We start from the raw sequence: 19,460 nt of genomic DNA, 5'->3' as shown, positions 1-19,460 counted from the left end.
TGGTGGCCTTATATAGTGTGGGGCGTGTACTAAACACCCTGAGCTATAATTGGTCACAGGCATCCTGCCTGTGGCCAATTATGGTTCTCCTCGCTGCCGCCGCTGTGATTGGCCAAGCATGTGGGGTCACAGTGCATGCTTGGCCAATCATGAGCCAACAATGCACTGCGATGGCGCAGTGCATTGTGGGCCGTGAGTGCCACACAAATTTGGCACAAACGGCCCACTGAGTTCTGGCTTCGCTGAACGGGCGAACAGCCGGTGTTCGAGAAAGACTACAGGCATTGAACTTATTCTCTCTGGAGAAGAGACGCTTGAGAAGGGATATGATTTCCGAAAAGAGGTTTAACCTTAAACTACATAGAGAGTTCTTTACTATAAGAGAGGTAAGGATGTGGAATTCCCTTCCACAGGCGGTGGTCTCAGCGGGGGGCATCGATAGTTTCAAAAAACTATTAGGCCGCGTACACACGCGGGGACTGTTCGCTCAACTTTGTCCGTCAAACAGTTTCAGCGGACAGTCCGCTCAAAATTAGCATGGACGGACTTGCCCACACACGACGAACGAACAGTCCGCTGAAACTTGCGCGATGACGTGAACGGCACGTACGACGGGACGAAAAATACGACGTCCTATACACTGCAATGCAACCTTCGCCGTGAAAATCCTTTCTGAGCATGCGCGCAACTTTGTTTGACGAACAAGCCTACACACGAGGGGACTGTCCGCTGAAACCAAGTTTCAGCGGACAGTTTTTCGGAAATTCCGAAAAACCTTGTTGCGCGGACTGTTCGCTGAAACTGTCCGCTGAAGCCCCACACACGAGCGGACTGTCCGCTGAAACTTGGTTTCAGCGGACAGTTTCAGCGAACAGTCCCCGCGTGTGTACGCGGCCTTAGATAAGCACCTGAACAACCACAACATAGAGGGATATAATACTGTAATACTGACATGAACACAAACTCACACACCACAGGTTGAACTGGATGAACTGGTGTCTGTTTTTCAACCTCACCAACTATGTAACAAGTAATGGCATCGTAAATGTGTCCCGTGTTTTGCTGCAATTCTGGAATCAAAGAAATAAAAGCTAATGGAAAAGCTAAAAAAGCTGAAATACCTAGCAACAAATGATGCAACAGATAATAGTTTTCTCTATTGGCTAATAAAAACTTTTTCCTGCGTTTTAGATGTTCCTGCTAAGAGGGTGTGCATAAATCCTGTTATTTAACCCCTTGGCGCCATCTGCACGAGAATATGCGGCCTCTGGGTGGGTGGGCCTTGGCACCCTGTGCGCTTCCAGTTTAGATAATGGCAGCCAGGGGCGTTGCTAGGTCTGAAAATGATCTGAGGCTAGAGCCCATAGCAGCGTAGTACAGAAGGTCATACGCTTGGGTGGCCATACACATGTATATACAATAATATATGTGTGTGCGTATATCCCCAGAGAGCCCCCCACTTACATCAGGGTCCCCAGAGAGCTCCCCCTTACATCAGAGTCCCCAGATAGCCTCCTCCTTACATCAGGGTCCCCAGAGAACCTCCTCCTTACATCAGAGTCCCCAGAGAGCCTCTCCCTTGGATCGGGGTTCCCAGAGAGCCCCCTTATATTAGGGTCCCCAGAAAGCGTCCTCCTTAAATTCAGGGTCCCCAGTGAGCCTCCTTCTTAAATCAGGGTCCCCAGAGAGCCCCCCACTTACATAAGGGTCCCCATAGGGCCTCCCCTCCCCTTGGGGACACCTGCAGAGACTCGGGGCTATGGACCCCAGATTTGGTGCTATAGCCCCAATCGCTACCCCTAGCGACGCCACTGCCGGCGGCTAACAGAAAGTTCCCAATCGCTGTGACATCCAATCACACTGGTCTCATGATCATAAAACCCGCCCTGCCTCCCAGCATCCTAAACCTCTTAAAGGGCCGGGAGTCAGCAGCGCCAATAGATTAAAATTATTGTAAATGTTCTTTTTTTTTTAAATAACAAACATGTTGTACTTTATACGTACCTCCTCAGTGCAGGGTTTTGCACAAATCAGCCCAGATACTCCTTTTCTGGGGTCCCCTGGTGGGGCTCCTGGCTCTTCCTCTTCATCGAGTGCCCCGCTGGAGAGCCGCATTCCATGGGGCCACCAGTGCGGGCGCACTCACAAGTCCTGCTGCTGCGTCTATTGACACAGATAGCAGGACTCTGCCTCGCCCCCGACTCCCATGTCACTGAATGTGATTGACAGCTATCAAACTATCCAATGAGGACCCAAGACCGGAGCTGGTGCTGCTGGGTTGTTGCTTGTCGCTGGAATGATCATGGTTCAGGTAAGCAAAAGGGGGAGTCTGGGGGCCAGCTGAAGCACAGAAGGTTTTTCCACCTTAAAGCATAGAATGTATTAAGGTGAAAAACCATGAGACCTCACAACCACTTTAAATCCCCATTCAGACCTCAGCGTTTTGTTGCTTGAAGCTCAAAAACGCTGGAGGAGAAAAAAAAATGAATGATTCTCTATGGAGAAGGTTCACATCTCCACACCATGTCGCCTGAAGCCAAATGCCAGAAGCTCAAACAAGTTCTGGAGCTTTTTTTCACTCAAATCTGGCAAGTTTGGGTGTTTTTGGCGTGTTTCTAATCTCTGCATATTCATGTGTTTTTTGTGGGATTTCCTGCTCAAATAATAAAAAAAAAATAGTAATAATAAATGAATAAATATATGTAAAATAAATACACAAATAACTAAAAATCATCATTAATAAATAAAATATATATGTAATAATACATTAATAAATAATAATTAACCTCTAACCTTAAAAAATATTAAACACATAATTATTATTATTATTATTATTAATAATAATAAAATAACAATAAACCCCCAAACTTGAACAAAGAAATACATTCTTAATAATAATAATAATACATTTTGTGTTAGGGTGTTTAGTTATTTATTATTATTTTATTTTTTAAGGGGTAAGGGTTAAAGTTGAGAGTTAATTTATTTAATGTCACTTATGCCGCGTATACGCGATCAGACTATCCAGCGTACTTAGTCTGGCGGACAAACCGCCATAAAGTCCCGCCGGACTTTGCAAACGAATGGACCTGCCCACACACCTGACTTTTCCGGCGGACTAAGTCTGGCCACCGGATTATCCGCCGTACTTGCCCACACACACGGAGGAAAGTCCATTCATTTTGAGCGTGGCTCCATGTAGCCGGGACCAGCGAAGGAAGCGCCGCAGGCCCCAGCACCTGGTATGGAGTTAAAGGGAAAGCCCTACGCTGAAAAAACGGCGTGGGGGTCCCCCTAAGTCCATATCAGACCCTTATCCGAGCATGCAACCTGGCCGGTCAGGAAAGGGGGTGGGGACGAGCGAGCACCCCCCCCCTGAGCCGCACCAGGCCGCGTGCCCTCAACATGGGGGGGGGGCGCTTTGGCACCTTGTCCCCATGTTGATGAGGACAAGGGTCTCTTCCCGACAACCCTGGCCTGGCCTGGCCGGAAGATTTTCCTCCATCTGCAGAATCGGACAATTGCGGAGGTGGACGATAGCGGGTGTCTGCGGATGTTCATCCGCAGACACCCGCTATCCCATAGGAATGCATGTATGTCCGTATTTCATCCACAAACGGATGGATGAAATACGGACATAATGTCCGCATGTGTGAAAGGGGCCTAATCTGCACAGTGTGCACATAAAGCTACCCCAATTGCTGGTGTTCCTCTGATCCTATATGACAGGCTGGCAGCTGCAGTAATTACAGTCGGTGTATTGTGTCATCTGCACAGTGTGCGCCTAAAGCTACCCCAATTGCGGGTGTTCTTCTGATCCTATACCACAGGCTGGCAGATGCAGTAATTACAATTGGTGTATTGTGTCATGTGCACAGTGTGCACCTAAAGCTACCCCAATTTCTGGTGTTCTGCTGATCCTATACTGTAGGCAGCTGCAGTAATTACAGTTAGTGTACTGTGTACTCTGCACAGTGTGCACATAAAACTTGCCCAATTGCTGGTGTTCTCATACTAATAATACTACAGGCAGGCAGTTGATTCTGCTAGTCTGCTAATCAGTATATACGTCCCAGCTTTGTGCAGCTACATCTCCCTGCAGGCCATTAGTATATCTGGAAGGACAACAAAGAGAGGCAGACAGTCACGAGCCAATAAAAGAGGGCAAGCAAGAGGGCAAGCAGGCTCTGTGTCTAGAAGCAGCAGTGCTGGTCAGTCATTGACACGGTGCATCCTCATCAGCACGTGGCCATGGGGCACTCTTGTCCTTATCTTCGGCAGCTGGACGTGTTGAGCCGCAACATGCCGAAGACTTCCCTTGGCTCAATGGCATCAGTCACACCTTCCCTAGCCCCACCATGTCCTCCTCCGAACTGTTTGAGCACAGTGTTGGGTACATGCTCCATGAGGATGCCCAGTGTTTTGAAGGCTCTGATGATGATAACCAGCTAGAGGAAGGCAGTAACGTGAGCCCAGAGAGAGGGAATGCCCAAGAAGGACAGCAATCTGGCAGTCATATTCCCCCAGCTGCAACATACTGCCAGGTTTTCTTCAGTGATGAGGCGGGAGGGGATGATGAGGTCACTGACTCCACATGGGTGCCTGATAGGAGAGAGAAGGAGGAGGCACATCTTCAACGAGGCAGGATGCCCTCCGGGGGCCAGCTTAGGAGCAGCACACCAACTGCATCACTTCGCAGAGCTCCACATGTGCAGGGCGCTGCCTCTGAGCGTTATTCCAACATTTCTTTGGTGTGGGCCTTTTTTGAGATTAGTGCATCAGATCGCACCGCTGCTATTTGCAACATATGTCTTAAGTGTATCTCACGTGGCCAAAACATCAGCAGATTGGGCACCACATGCTTAACCAGACATATGTCGACCTGCCATGCAGTTCGTTGGCAAGCGTACCTAAATGACCCACACCAAAGAACAAAAGCGGACCTCTCCTTGCTCCTCATCCACTGGGATCTCCAACCCCACTATACCTTCAGTCCTCTCTGAAACCTGGACTGAGAGGAATGAAGGTGTAGAATTAGGTGTGTCACAGCCAAGTACTTGCGGGCAATCTACTATCGGTAAACCGACGTCCGATTGTACCAGGAATTTCCCTGCCCCAGCTTCTGCACCATCGAAAGAAGTTCGCAATCCACATGCCCAGCTTGAAGCTAGCTTGGCTAAATTGCTAGCAATTCAACTGCTGCCTTTTTCAGTTGGTAGACTCTGCCCCCTTCCATGAGTTTGTGGAATGTGCGGTTCCTCAGTGGCTGGTTCCCAAACGCCACTTTTTCACACGGAAAGCGGTTCCGGCGCTCTACCGGCATGTGGAAGGCAATGTCTTGGCCTCGCTGGACAGGGCAGTCAGCGGTAAGGTGCATATTACCACTGACTCATGGTCCAGCAGGCATGGACAGGGACGTTGCCTATCTTTCATGGTGCATTGGGTGAATCTTCTGGCAGCTGGGAAGGATGCAGGACAAGGTGCAGTAGTGTTGGAGGTTGTTCCGCCACCATGCCTCCAAAATGCTACTACTGGTGATTCTGACACACCTCTCTCCTCCACCCCCTTCTCTTTTTATTCCTCCATGGCCTCTTCCTGTGCTTTGTCCTCGGAACCAGCGGTGCTCCGTAGGCGTTCAAGGGGCTACGCAAGTATGCAGGCAAAACGATTCCATGCGGTGCTTGTGTGCTTGGGGGACAGGAGCCACACTGGGGCAGAGATTCTGTCAGCTCTGCAGGGACAGGCTGAGAGGTGGTTGATGCCATTTCAGCTTAAGCCAGGAATGGTGGTTTTGGGACAATGGCACCAACTTCCTCTCCGCCCTCCATCAGGCACAACTAACCCATGTGCCCTGTGTGGCTCACATCCTTAACTTGGTGGTGCAGCGGTTCTTGGGCAGGTACCCATGCTTACAGGATGTCCTGAGCCAGACCAGGAAAGTCTGTGTTCATTTCCACCAGTCATATAATGCCAGTGCTCAGCTGGCTGACCTCCAAAAGGAATTTAACCTGCCCATGAACCGCCTAATCTGTGACATGCCCACCAGGTGGAACTCAACATTGGAGAAGGCCATCAATGAGTACCTGTGCGACTACGGCACCAGGAAAGGGTCAGGGGAGCTTGTTTTTTTCTCCATGCCAGTAGGCCATGATCAGGGATGCATGCACTGTCCTGTCACCATTTGAGGAGGCCACGAGGATGGTAAGCAATGACAGTGCATGCATCAGTGACACTGTTCATCTTGTCCACCTGTTGGAGCACAAGCTGCATGGAATAATGGACAGGGCACTTGAGGCAGAACAGAGGCAGGAAGAGGAGGACTTCCTTACCTCTCAAGGCCCCCTTTATCCAGACAGTGTTCCTGCTGGCCCGCTGATCACACAGAAAGAGGACGAGGAGGAGGAGGATTGTGTCAGCATGGAGGTGGAGCCTGGCACTCAGCATCAGCAGCAGTCTTTTAGGGATAATTTACAGTCCCAAGAAACCCGTGGACTTGTAAGTGGCTGGGAGGAGGTGGCTGTGGATCATGTCATCCTTAGTGACCCAGAGGACTCCGGACCAAATGCCTCAGCTAACCTGCGCTGCATGGCCTCCCTGACCCTGCAAAGCCTGCGGAAGGATTCTCGTATTTGTCAGATCAAGTAGAGGGATTATTACTGGCTGGCAACCCTCCTTGATCCACGTTACAAGTCTAAGGTGCGGACCTTATCTTGCCATCGCAGAGGGAGCAGAGAATGAAACATCTTCGGGAGGCCTTGCAGAAAGGTCTGTGCAATGCGTTCCCAGAGACTGGGAAGTTACAAATTCCTGGTCCAGGACAACGTGATGCTGAGGCTTCGGTCGGTCACAGAAGGAGCAGTGGAGAAGGTGTCCGTCTGACCGATGCATTAAGACAATTTTTTAGTCCGCAGCCCCAAGGTATGATTGGTTCCAGCAACCATCGCCAGAGTCTGATTTACATGGTGCAGGAATACTTAGGGGCAAGATCAGACTTGGACACCTTTCCCACCGAAAATCCTCTGGCCTACTGGGTCTTGAGGATGGATCACTGGCCAGAGCTTGCACAGTATGCAATTGAGCTACTGGCCTGTCCTGCATCCAGCGATCTTTCGGAACACACCTTCAGTGCTGCTGGAGGCTTTGTAACCAATCACAGGGTGAGCCTGTCCACCGACTCAGTTGATCGACTGACTATAATAAAAATGAATCAGTCTTGGATCCTCCAGCGGATAATCAGCTCGGAGACAACCCCCTTCCCGCAGTGCAACCATTACAGTATTCCAGCTAACCTTTCGCTGGAATACACCGGAGGGGCACATACTACCAATGAGCCCCCCACCCCTTTCCATCACATATGTTTACTGCCACCGTCAAAGACCAACAAAACACCGCCAATCCACAGCTGCCATGACGACCATCTGCTATGCTCCTGAAAGAAAGAAAACACATAAACCAACAAACACAGACAACATATAGGGAGGGTGGGTGGGAAAAACTGTCTCCTTCTTTCTTTCTCCACAACTTTCTGTTCCCCAGCCCAGTCCCACCTCCTCCTTATATATTACCACTCCCCCTTGGACTTTACTCACTGTCCCCTCCCCTCTAATCTCTTCATATTAACCCATGCATTGTCTCCCCTAAACACACGGTCATGCCCGGCCCTGCACTACTTTTTCTTTTCTGTCTTTTCCGTTTCGGGCCTCACTACAGGTACATGTAATCACAATTCTTGATATAATATTTCACAGCAGGGCCCGTTCCAGCACTCCCATCAAGAGTAACTGTAAGGACTTACAGTGTTATGGCACCAGCACCACCACCACCAAAGGCCCAAATATTTCTACCACTGTTCAACAATGGCATGTAATTACAATTCTTGATATAATAATTCACAACTGGGCGTTCCAGCGCCCACCAAGAGTCACTGTGAGGGCTTACAATGTTGTGGTAACACCAACACCTTAGGCACAAATTTCTGCAGAGCATATAGGGCAGGCCCCTACTTTCAAACATCCAACTTACAAACGTCTCCTTCTTGCAAACGGAGGGAGACAACAGGAAGTGAGATGAAATCTACCCCTAGGAAGGGATATTCTCTCCTGTAAGCGTTGATATGGGAAAAATGTGTCTCCTCTCCACTGATGCTTTATCCTAATCCTTGTTTTACTAAAAAACCCACATTTTCAAAAAACATTTGTCATTGGGACAGAAAGTGAGGTGAAATCTTCTGAAGAGGTGAACAGACAGCTAAAAAAATGTTACCGGGGTGATAACCCTTCCCTATGTTTTCCAAAAAGCTTAAAAATAGATTTTGTGACTGGAGCTACACTTTAAAAATGTACCAGTTCAAAATTACAAACAGATTCTACTGAACAACAAACCTACACAGTCCCTGTCTTGTTTGCACCGCCTGTATACTGCTGTTCTGATTATATAGGGCCTGGGGGCCACACGCCTTTCCTTTTTTTGATTTGGGTACGGGGTTCCCCTTAATATCCATACAAGACCCAAAGGGGCTGGTAATGGGCTGGGGGGGGGGGGGGTACCCATGCCATTTTTCTCACTGATTTTCATCCATATTGCCAGTGTTCTGACACAAAGTGTCCACCTATCGAATAGTGTCCGGGCCGTCCTGCGCAGGAGCATCGATTGCGCAGTACGGAGGAAAAAGAGACTCCGAAAGTCTCCAAAGAAGAACGGCGCCTGCACACTGAGTCCAGGTTGAAGCCCCACGATCCAAGTGGACATAGGGTTGCTCTTAGTAACAGGGCCCCTCATGGGCTCGCTTCGCTCTAACTCTATGTCCACTTGGATGGTGGGGCTTGAACCTGGACTCACAGCGCAGGCGCCGTTTATCTTCGGAGATGTTTGGCTTCTCCTTGTCCCCCGTACTGCGCAAGCGCAGTACAGGGCGGACACTATGTGATGGGGGACACTATCTGATTGGACACCGGGACCAGACATTACATTAAAACCGCAAGCCGTTTTAAATGACTTTTTTCTGTTAAATGTCATTTTGTGCAGGGACTGTTCTAAACACGGGAAACACGTGCCACTTCACAGACATACTATAGACACCCCCCAGGCACGATATTTAAAGGAATATTTCACTTTTTTTTTCACTTTAATCGTCATTAAAATCACTGCTCCCGAAAAACGTCAGTTTTTGAAACTTTTTTTTGCATTGATACGTATTTCCTGGGGCAGGAGCCAGGTCCCCAAACCCTTTACATGACAAAAACTTGCATATTAGCCTTTAAAATGAGCACTTTTGATTTTGAGCGTTCAAGTCCCATAGACTTTAACAGGGTTCTAAAGTTAGCGCAAATTTTCGGTCCGTTTGCAGGTTCTGGTGCAAACCGAACCGGGGGGTGTTCGGCTCATCCCTACCTTTGCGGTGCAATTTGAGCCCATACAAAATGTAAGAGCTCAAATCACACTGCCAAGAATTGCATGTAATTTGAATAGGAATGTGGTGCAATTCCTGTCCAAATCGCATTCTTTTCCACCCACCGCTACCTATGTGAACCCGGGCTTGTCATAGCGACTTCAGCCTGGGTTTACACCCAGGTATCGGCGAGTACTTGACAGAAAGTACCGGTACTCCTACTCGCCGGTTAAAAAATGGTATCAGTGCAGCCCTAGTTTATAGAATAATGAACAGCGTTTGTGTGCATAGAGAAGAAATGTGCATTGTACAATAATCACATCATTCATTGTTTGCAGTGTTACCTTTTGCAGAATGGGATCCCTTGCGGGTATACTCTTCTCTCTCTGGCTGATATCTGGGATTCGGGTATGTAGAGTGCTGTAAATGGTAATCAAATACCAGCAAAAAAGGAATAATAATAATTTATTTAGGTAAATAATAAATAACATAAATTAATAATTTATTTTTGATACAGGTGTGCTCATAAGTTTACATACCCTATCTTTGCCATTTTTCAGAGAGTATGAATGATAACACAAACACTTTTCTTTCACTCATGGTCAGTGTTTGGCTGAAGCCATTTATTATCAATCAGCTGTGTTTACTCTCTTTAAATCATAATGACAACAGAAACTACCCAAATGACCCTGATCAAAAGTTTACATACCCCAGTTCTTAAAGCGGGAGTAAACCCACACCTTTTTTTTTTTTTAAAACAAAAAAACCTGCAAGGCAAAGGCATAATGAGCTAGTATGCAGCGCATACTAGCTCATTATGAAATACTCACCTTAGAACGAGGCGCCAGTATCTCGGCCTATCCACGCCGAGGGAGCTGACATGTTGCCTCGGAGTGTCTTCCGGGTATCGTGGCTCCGGAGCTGTGAGTGGCCGAAGCCGCGATACGTCACTCCCGTGCGTGCACATGGGATTCTTTTTCCCGGAAAGGTCTGGCAGTTCTGCCGGACCTTCAGCCGGGTCTTAAACGCCCATGCACCACATGACATCAGTAGCTGCATTAAACTTATATATCTCCTAAACAGTACAGGTTTTGGAGATATTAATTTTACCTACAGGTAAGCCTTATTATAGGCTTACTCGTAGGTAAAACTAAAAAAAAAGACTATACAACAGCTTTAATACCGTGTATTGCCCCCTTTAACATCAATGACAGTTTGAAGTGTTTTGTGGTATTTGTGGATGAGGCTCTTTATCTTCTCAGATGGTAAAGCTGCCCATTCCTCTTGGCCAAAAGCCTCCAGTTCCTGTAAATTCTTGGGCTGTCTTGCATGAACGGCACGTTTGAGATCATATCATTCATCATTTCCCCCCAGCGGAGGGAGAAGAACCAGAGGGAGAAAACATCACCAGAGGGAGAAGAAATGGAGGAAGAAGACATTAATGGAGGGAGAAGACATCACCGGAGAAAGAAGACACATTGATGCTACGACAGGGGACATTCTTTATTTTTACCTGTAAACTGTTTTTATTTATTTTTGATACTTTTTTGTACCCCTACTCATTCACATTGGAGAAGGTAGGCTCTGGAGGCCCCCTTGTTAAAGGGGGCTTCCAAATCCCAATAAGCCCCCTGTTCGCAGACCCCCACAACCACTATCCAGGGTTACTGGAAAGAGGCCCTTGTCCCCATCAAAATGGGGACAAGGTGCTTTGGGGGTGTGGTGCGCAGAGCCCTCAAGATTCATAAAACACAATGGAAAAAATACCGCACTAAAGTGCATAAGTGAAAAAAAACAAGTAACAGCAGCTGCCAAACTATGAAATACACATAGAACAAAATACAGTAAACAATAATCCCACACCCACCTAACAACTGTCCCGAGCCACACCCATCAAATCATTCTCTGCAGCTATTACCTTTTGTACCACCTCCCCCTCCCTTTAGAATGTAAGCTCTACGACCCGGGCCCTCTTGTACCTTTTCTATTGTACTGTAATTGTGTTGCCCCCCCCTTATACATTGTAAAGCGCTGTGTAAACTGTTGGCGCTATATAAATTGTGTATTATAATAATAATATTAAATGGGCAGCGCTAAAAGATAAAAACTATTGAAAATCAGTGAAAGAAAGTCCAAAGCAAGAAACATTATTATAATTAAAAATTGTCCAATAATCAATGATGAAATATAACTGTCACAGTTGGTGAAAAATACTGATAGAAGTTCTGATAAACCACCTTGTAACGACAGTGCACCACCACCACATGAAAAATATATGCGCTTACCAGAGGCAAGCTATAGGGGAGCCTGCGGCTAATACCCAGCCAGGACCTTTTCCTCAAAGAAGCTGAAGTACACGAAAAAGACGCCTGAACTATACGTCAATAGCTCGGAATATGAATGACGGTCACCAGCAGTTAGAGAGGATATTTCCCAGAAAATAAAAAGAAGATCTTCATATTGTAGACTGAACCACAGTAGATGGTTTAACATGAAAAAAGTAGCACACTCACATTTAAGATGATAAAAACAGTCCACCACGTATGGTTCAGGCATAGAGATGGACGAACTTCCGACGGGATGTTTCGCAAACGCAAACCGCGAACGCGGCCAAAAGTTCGCGAACCGCAAAGTTCACAGTGGGCCCCATTGACTTTAATGGCAGGCGAACCTTAAAAACCTACAGGTCATATTTTCAGCCACAAAATACTTACTAGCTGTGCACACATAGTCCCACCACATGGCCACTGACATAACAAAAGTATGAAGTGAATCTGGGATCAACAAAGACAAGCATTCTTTTTTTATCTGTGAAATTTTGACAATTCAGGACTCAGGAGCGCATGAAGGCCATGGAGGAGAGGAAAGGTCAGGACAGGCTATGAAGAGGGTGCAGGAGATGTTCACCAGCACCGTGATAGAGAGCACTGACATCAGCACCGTGATAGAGAGCACTGACACCAGTACCGAGATAGAGAGCACTGACACCACACCAGTACCGAGATAGAGAGAGGGCACTGGCACCAGCACTGAGATAGAGAGCACTGACACCAGCACCAGAACCGAGATAGAGAGAGAGCACTGACACCAGCACTGAAATAGAGAGCACTGACACCAGCACCATGATAGAGAGCACTGACACCACACCAGCACCAAGATAGAGAGCACTGACACCACACCAGCACCATGATAGAGAGAGAGCACTGACACCAGCACAGTGACAGAGATCACTGACACCAGCATCGAGATAGAGAGCACTGACACCAGCACCAGCACCGAGATAAAGAGAGAGCACTGACACCAGCACCGAGATAGAGAGCACTGACACCAGCACTGTGATAGAGAGAACTGACACCAGCACCAAGATAGAGAGAGAGCACTAACACCAGCACCAAGATAGAGAGCACTGACACCAGTACCGTGATAGAGAGCACTGACACCACACCAGCACAGTGATAGAGAGCACTGACACCAGCACCGAGATAGAAAGCACTGAGACCACACCAGCACTGAGATCGAGAGCACTGACACCACACCAGCACCGAGATAGAGAGCACTGACAGGACACTGGATGAGGGGCAAGCCAACAGTTCCATTGCAAATTGGGCAAGCTCTGGCCATAGGTCAAGCCTGCCCACCCAGTAGTCCAGGGGTTCATCACTCCTCAGAGCATCCACATCGGCCATTAACCCGATGTCATCGGACACCTGTCTGTCTAGGCTTCCCCTGATGATGGATCAGGATGAGACCTGTCGAAGGGTCGGCTGAAAGAATGACCTCATATCAAAAGTCACCAACTGTTGGATTGGTACCCGCAACTCTTTCTCTGGGAGTGGGAATTCCTCCTCTGCCAGTGCACGCAAAAGCAAGGCCTGGAAGTGCTCCATTCTGACAGCCCTCTGTGACGGTGGTAACATTTCCGCCATTTTGTGTTTGTACCGGGGGTCTAAGTACATTTCCACCCAGTACTGGTCCTTGACCCTTATGCTTTTTATACAGGGGTCCCTGTTAAAACACTGGAGCATGAAGGCCCCCATTTGCACTAAACTGGAAGCGGTGTGGTGGCCTGGATCCTGCTCATCATCCAGGATAATGTCATCCTCCTCGTTCTCCTCTCCCCATCCACGCACAACAACAGGGATCCCAGAAAGGTTTAAAGCACGCTCTTCTTGCTCCTCCTCATCCGCCCCGGCACCATCCTCCTCTGACTCCTCTTCAGACTCCTGTTGTTGACTTGTCTCAGATAGAATAGCCCCCCCTGGGAATTCATCCAGCAATGCGACTTCCTCATCTTCCTGCTCCTGCTCCTCCACGGTTGGTTGATGACATGATGCAATGCACGCTCCATAAAGAAGGCATAAGGTACCATGTCACTGATGGCGCCATGGCTGCAACTGACCAGTTTGGTGATCTCATCAAATGGCCGCAGAAGTCTGCATGCGTCGCACATGAGCAGCCACTGGAGCGGTGAAAAAAACCAAGCTCCCAGAACCTGTTCTGCCGCAGAGTTCGTACAGGTAGACGTTAACTGCACGTTTCTGCTGGAGCAGCCTATCAAGCATATAGAAGGTTGAGTTCCATCATGTCGGGCAATCACAAATAAGACTTCTGACCGGCAGATTGTGTCACCGCTGAATGTCAGCAAGGTGAGCCATGGCCGTGTAAGATCTTCTGAAATGGGCCGAGATTTTCCTTGCCTGCCGCAAGATGTCCTGGACCCCAGGGTATTTGACAAGGAATCGCTGCACGACCAAGTTTAAGACGTGTGCCATGCATGGCATGTGCGTAATTTTTCCCTGTTTCAATGCGCAGTAGATTGGCACCGTTGTCACACACCACTTTACCAACTGTCAATTTGAGCAGTGTTAGCCACTGATCTGCCTGTGAACGCAAAGCTGAAAGGAATGCCGGGCCAGTGTGGCTCTTGGCTTCCAGGCACAACAGACACAGCACAGCATGGCAACGTCTCACCTGGCATGTCGAATAGGTTCTGGGGATCTTGGGCGGCGCAGCGGAAGAGACGCTAGCGGCGGAAAAGGAGGAGTCAGCCGAGGAGGAGAGGGAGGAGGATGGAGTAGGAGGAGGAGGAGAAGAGCCAGGCCTGCATGTAATCCATGGCGGTAAAACCAAATCTACACGGGTGCCACGGGTTACATGCTTTACGGCCGTCAGAAGGTTCACCCAGTGGGCAGTAAAAGTGATATACCTTCCCTGCCCATGTTTGCTAGACCACGTCTCTGTGGTCAGATGTATCTTGGCACCGACACTGTGTGCCAAAGATACATTCACTTGCCGCTGAACATGGCCATATAGCTCTGGAAAGCCCTTCTCTGAGAAATACTTCCTTCCTGGGACCTTCCATTGTGGTGTTTCAATGGCCACAAATTTTCAAAAGGCCTCCGAGTCCACCAGTTTATATGGCAATAGTTGGCGGGCTATCAGTTCTGACAAGCCAGCCGTCAACCGTTGGGCAAGAGGGTTATCCGGCATCATCATTTTTTTACGCTCGAACATTTGGCCCACGGAAGCCTGCCTTTTTCCAGAAAAACGTGAGCTTGGCGTGATGGAAGGTGGAGTGGAGGACAATTGTGAGGAGAGATGAGAAGGAGAAGTAGAAGACGAGGCTGGACGGTGAGAGCCTGGAGTGTGGCTTTGTGTGCTCCGTTGCTCCCACTGGGCTCGTGATGGCTGCTCATGTGCCTTCTTAAGGCGGTCGTCCCTAGGTAGTGTTGGGCTTACCGTGACTTATGCATTGACTTCAAAGGCTGCAGATGGCAACACTATTGTCAGCAGCGGACACGTTAAAAAAAGCCCACACTGCGCACCCATGTGCCGGCGTCCTGGGAGCGCCAGATGTGACCGTACACGGTTGATGCCTCGCCCTGATACATTAGCAGTCTGCTTTGTCCCTCCTGTGCAATGTAAGTTCTTCCTGCTTCTCCTCCCTATCTGCTGGTCCATATCTCCCTCTGAACTCCCCTCCTCTTCCTCTCTTGTGGGCACCCACGTGACATCACTTGACACATCAATGTCACCTTCCCACCGCTATAATTAGAGATCTCGGAGTAGGCAGCAACAGCAGGGACCAACCTCCTCCTTGGGCTGATCTGGGTACTGTCGTCAGACTGCTGAGTGGTGGTTGTTGCTTGCTACCTCCTCTTCCTGATCCAATGCCAAGAGTGGCTGCGCATCGGAAATGTCTTGATATGGATTGGAAAATAATTTCTGTGACTCAAGCGGAAGGTATATGGTGGTGGTGGTGTTGGTGGTAGTGTCTTTGGGGGTGCACACAGCAGAGAGTGAAGAAGAGGGTGCAGATCGAGAGGATGAGGAGGGTGCAGAAGAGTAAGGCTGAGTGAGCCACTCAACCAAGTCTGGTGCGTCCTTTGATGTAATTGCATGCACCTTCTGCAATTTGCCACTTTGGCTCAAGCGTGTTGCTCCTGCCCTACCCCTACCACCCCTGCGAAAGGGCCTGCCTCTTCCTCTGCCTGTCATTTTTTAAATGACCCTGTGACAAAAGTCTCTAGAGAAGTGCATTATGTATGTGGAAGAAGGTATATAACATCCCGCTTCAATCTGTCGTTTTTGGGGGCCAATGGTCTATCACACCAGTTATAATACTTTTTTTATTGTGTTTGTTACTCTTTGTAGTATCGCTGCAGAACCGCTCAGCAGTCACAATGCTGCACAGTGGAAATGCACTATACTATGCTTTCTATATGTGCAAGTATTTTATACGTGTATTACACACCTATATACTTCACACCAAATAGTACACCTATACCAGTCCTTAAAAGGACCTTTGTGGACCTAGTAGCTAGTGATTTGCAGACTGTCCCTCAGTCCCTACACTGATAAAAGACAGCTGCAGAAACAAGCAGTAATCTGCAGCACAGCAGTGCACCAGCACCCTATATATTGTACACCTATACCAGTCCTTAAAAGGACCTTTGTGGACCTAGTAGCTAGTGATTTGCAGACTGCCCCTCAGCCCCTACACTGATAAAAGACTGCTGCAGAAACAAGCAGTAATCTGCAGCACAGCAGTGCACCAGCACCCTATATATTGTACACCTTTACGAGTCCTTGAAAGGACCTTTGTGGACCTAGTAGCTAGTGATTTGCAGACTGCCCCTCAGTCCCTACACTGATAAAAAGACTGCTGCAGAAATGAGCAGTAATCTGCAGCACAGCAGTGCACCAGCACCCTATATATTGTACACCTATACCAGTCCTTAAAGGGACCTTTGTGGACCTAATAGTAATAGCTAGCTAGTGATTAAACTGACTGTCCCTGCTCCACACAGCGTCCTGTCCCTACACTGACAAAAGACAGCTGCAATCACCAGCACAGCAGTGCACTGAACCCTATATACTGTACTACACCTATACCAGTCCTTAAAAGGACTTTTATGGACCTAATAGCTAGTGATTTGTGTCACTACAGTCTATCCCTGCTCCACACAGCATCCTGTCCCTACACTGACATAAGACAGAATGTAAAATGGCCGCCAGATCAGGTCTTTTTATAAGGTAGGGGGAATGTCCAATTATCCATGTGCTGAAATGTCTCAATTGGCTGTCCTGTACCCCATAATGGATGTGTCATTATGGGTCAAAGTTCTTTCACACTGTAAATCTGTTATCGCGAACACGCAAAATTAGTCGCGAACCGACCGCCGGGCGAACCGCAAGGCCATCCCTATTCAGGCATCCTTTTTCATGTACTTCAGCTTCTTTGAGGAAAAGGCCCTGGCTGGGTATTAGCCACAGGCTCCCCTATAGCTTGGCCTTCAAGATTCATACCAGACTCAAATGGCCTGGCATGGTCAGTTCAAAGCTGGATACCGTTCATTGACCTTGCATAGAAGTCGGACATGAAGTCGTAGGCAAGCTTCCATGTCAGAGCAGTGTGAACCCAGCCTCAAGAGCATTCAAGGGTGTTTAAAAAAAATAGGGAACTTTTTTTACATTGAATTTCTTCATTTTTCAAAAAAATTGCCCATTGAATTTGTGACAGCTCTGAAAGCTGAAATTGGCCTGGGCAGGAAGGGGGTGAAAGTGAAATGGTTAAGAGTGGGCTCTCCCTGTTTGTGTTTTACCTTAGTGACTTTAGGTGATTTTATGGCCCCAGAATGATTACTTAGGGCCGGTTCACACTGCAGGCGAGGCGAGGCGTCTCCGACTTGCCTCGCCGCGACCTGCGGCGACCTCAGCGGCGACTTGCAGATGACTTCTGTATAGAAGTCAATGCAAGTCGCCCCGAGGTCGCCCAAAAGTAGTACAGGAACCTTTTTTCTGAGTCGGAGCGACTCGAGTCGCTCCTCTCAGAACGGTTCCATTGTACAGAACGGGGGCGACTTGCGGGAGCGAGGCGAGGCGAATCGTGTCGCCTCGCATCGCCCGCTGTGTGAACCGGCCCTTACTGTTTCCATGCATTTCTTCTGCTACATGTGTCCTCCACATAACTCTGTGCAGACACCCAGCCTACAGGTATTCTGTCTTTAGTAGTGCTCAGTTCTCTTAGGTAGATCATACCTGTTTTGTTGGTGTATCTGGCATACAAGCTAATTGCTCCAGTTTAGTAACAGCATCTTTGGGTCTATCTCTTTGTGGTTTGCATGGCATCTATGGATGATGGTGTTAGTTATGGCCACCTTGCAGGCCCTGGTCCACCGTGCCTTACCTTTTCCCTTCTTAGTTGTGAGTATAGGGTATGCCCACACTGTCAAAAAGGGTTCTGATCAACTATTCTATAGGAAGGGAAGAGGATAAGCCATTTAGAACGTAGGCTGAACAAATGGAGGTATAGAATTCAGGATTATATCAAGGATGGGAGTTCTTCTCTGAACATCTTCTTACATGAGCTAGTCGGCCACACTCCAAGTCATTTTTAGGCAGGGCTGATCCTAGGGTCACAGACGCCTGGGTGCAGAAATATTTCTGTAGCCCCCACATTGGCGTGGTCAGGGCCATCTTTAATATTGATTGGACCCTGGGCAAAAGTTTTCTTGGGCCGCCCTCCCCCCATGCAATTTCACTCTCCACCTGCTCTGAGACATACAACAAATAGCAGCTAGACTTAAAATCAGTTTACTGTATCAGATCAGGCAGCAATTGCAATTGGTTTCCAGCAGTTACAGCATATCATTACTGCTTACTGACTAGTTGCTAGAGGTTACAGCACACATTACGGCTCCCTGATTAGTTTCTAGAGGTTACAGCACATCATCTTCTTACTGCAGGGGAGCATGATATACATATGAATGCTGCCTTTATTTACATGTCAATGCCCCTGGGCCGCAGCTATTTACTTTTGAATACCGGTTATTTACATGTAAACAAAGGGTCTGCATGTGAGTCATCTGTACACAACAATAGGGCAGAGCTGGGCAGCATTAGTACCAGCACTTCACACTGAGATATCGGGACGCAGCACAGGACTAAAACTTCAAGGGACAATGGAATTTAAACTGGGATAGTTGGCAAGTATGAGGCAGCTGCTTTGGGCCCCACAACAATGACAGGGCCCAGCTGCCCCTTTTGCCCTGCCTTAAAGACGGCTCTAGGCATGGTCATCTTACTAACTCTAAGAGCCCACAGCTTCTTTCTCCCCACTCAGACACAAGCGCTCCGATCTCCGGCTGCTTCGCTCTCCTCCTCTGACAGGAGGAGGGAGGGGGATGGGCAGTAAACACAGAGAGCCCTCTTCCCGTTGATAACAGGGACGGAGGTGGCACAGCCTCCCCTCCCCTGATCCACTCTTGCATACCTCCCAACTTTTTTGAGACTGAGGGACATTCTGGGGAGAGAGTGACCTGCGCCACGCGCAGCTTATATCAAAGTGCCCATCAGAGCCCCCCCCCCACAGCAGGTATTCCCCATCAGAGCCTCCCACACAGCAGGTATCCCCCATCAGAGGCCCCCACAGCAGGTGTCCCCCATCAGAGCCCCCCACAGCAGGTATCCCCCATCAGAACTCCCCCCACAGCAGGTGTCCCCATCAGAGCTCCCCCCACAGCAGGTGTCCGCCAACAGAGCTACCCCATAGCAGGTGTCCCCATAAGAG

At 48.5% G+C, this 19,460-nt stretch overlaps 2 protein-coding genes across 3 annotated transcripts in view; one reads left to right on the top strand and one right to left on the bottom strand.

Annotated features, from left to right (window-relative positions):
- Positions 1–19,460, bottom strand: part of LOC143927195 (ecto-ADP-ribosyltransferase 5-like) — a 425,121-nt gene that overhangs the window by 180,229 nt on the left and 225,432 nt on the right. The window lies entirely within an intron of this gene.
- Positions 1–19,460, top strand: part of LOC143927194 (ecto-ADP-ribosyltransferase 5-like) — a 157,791-nt gene that overhangs the window by 9,459 nt on the left and 128,872 nt on the right. Inside the window, exon 2 of one of the 2 annotated variants that reach the window (XM_077451170.1) lies at positions 9,727–9,796. In XM_077451170.1, coding sequence (XP_077307296.1) covers positions 9,743–9,796 — 54 coding nt within the window. In that variant the 5' untranslated portion in view covers positions 9,727–9,742. The remainder of the gene's footprint in view (positions 1–9,726; positions 9,797–19,460) is intronic. The other variant, XM_077451171.1, reaches the window with a different exon arrangement.

This window comes from Lithobates pipiens, unplaced genomic scaffold, assembly GCF_037356315.1.
Source record: "Lithobates pipiens isolate NorthernLeopardFrog02 unplaced genomic scaffold, aLitPip1_a1.2 Scaffold_23, whole genome shotgun sequence".
Lineage (NCBI taxonomy): Eukaryota > Metazoa > Chordata > Amphibia > Anura > Ranidae > Lithobates > Lithobates pipiens.
Note: the sequence above shows the minus strand (reverse complement) of the source record. Positions and strands in the feature narration are given on the sequence as shown.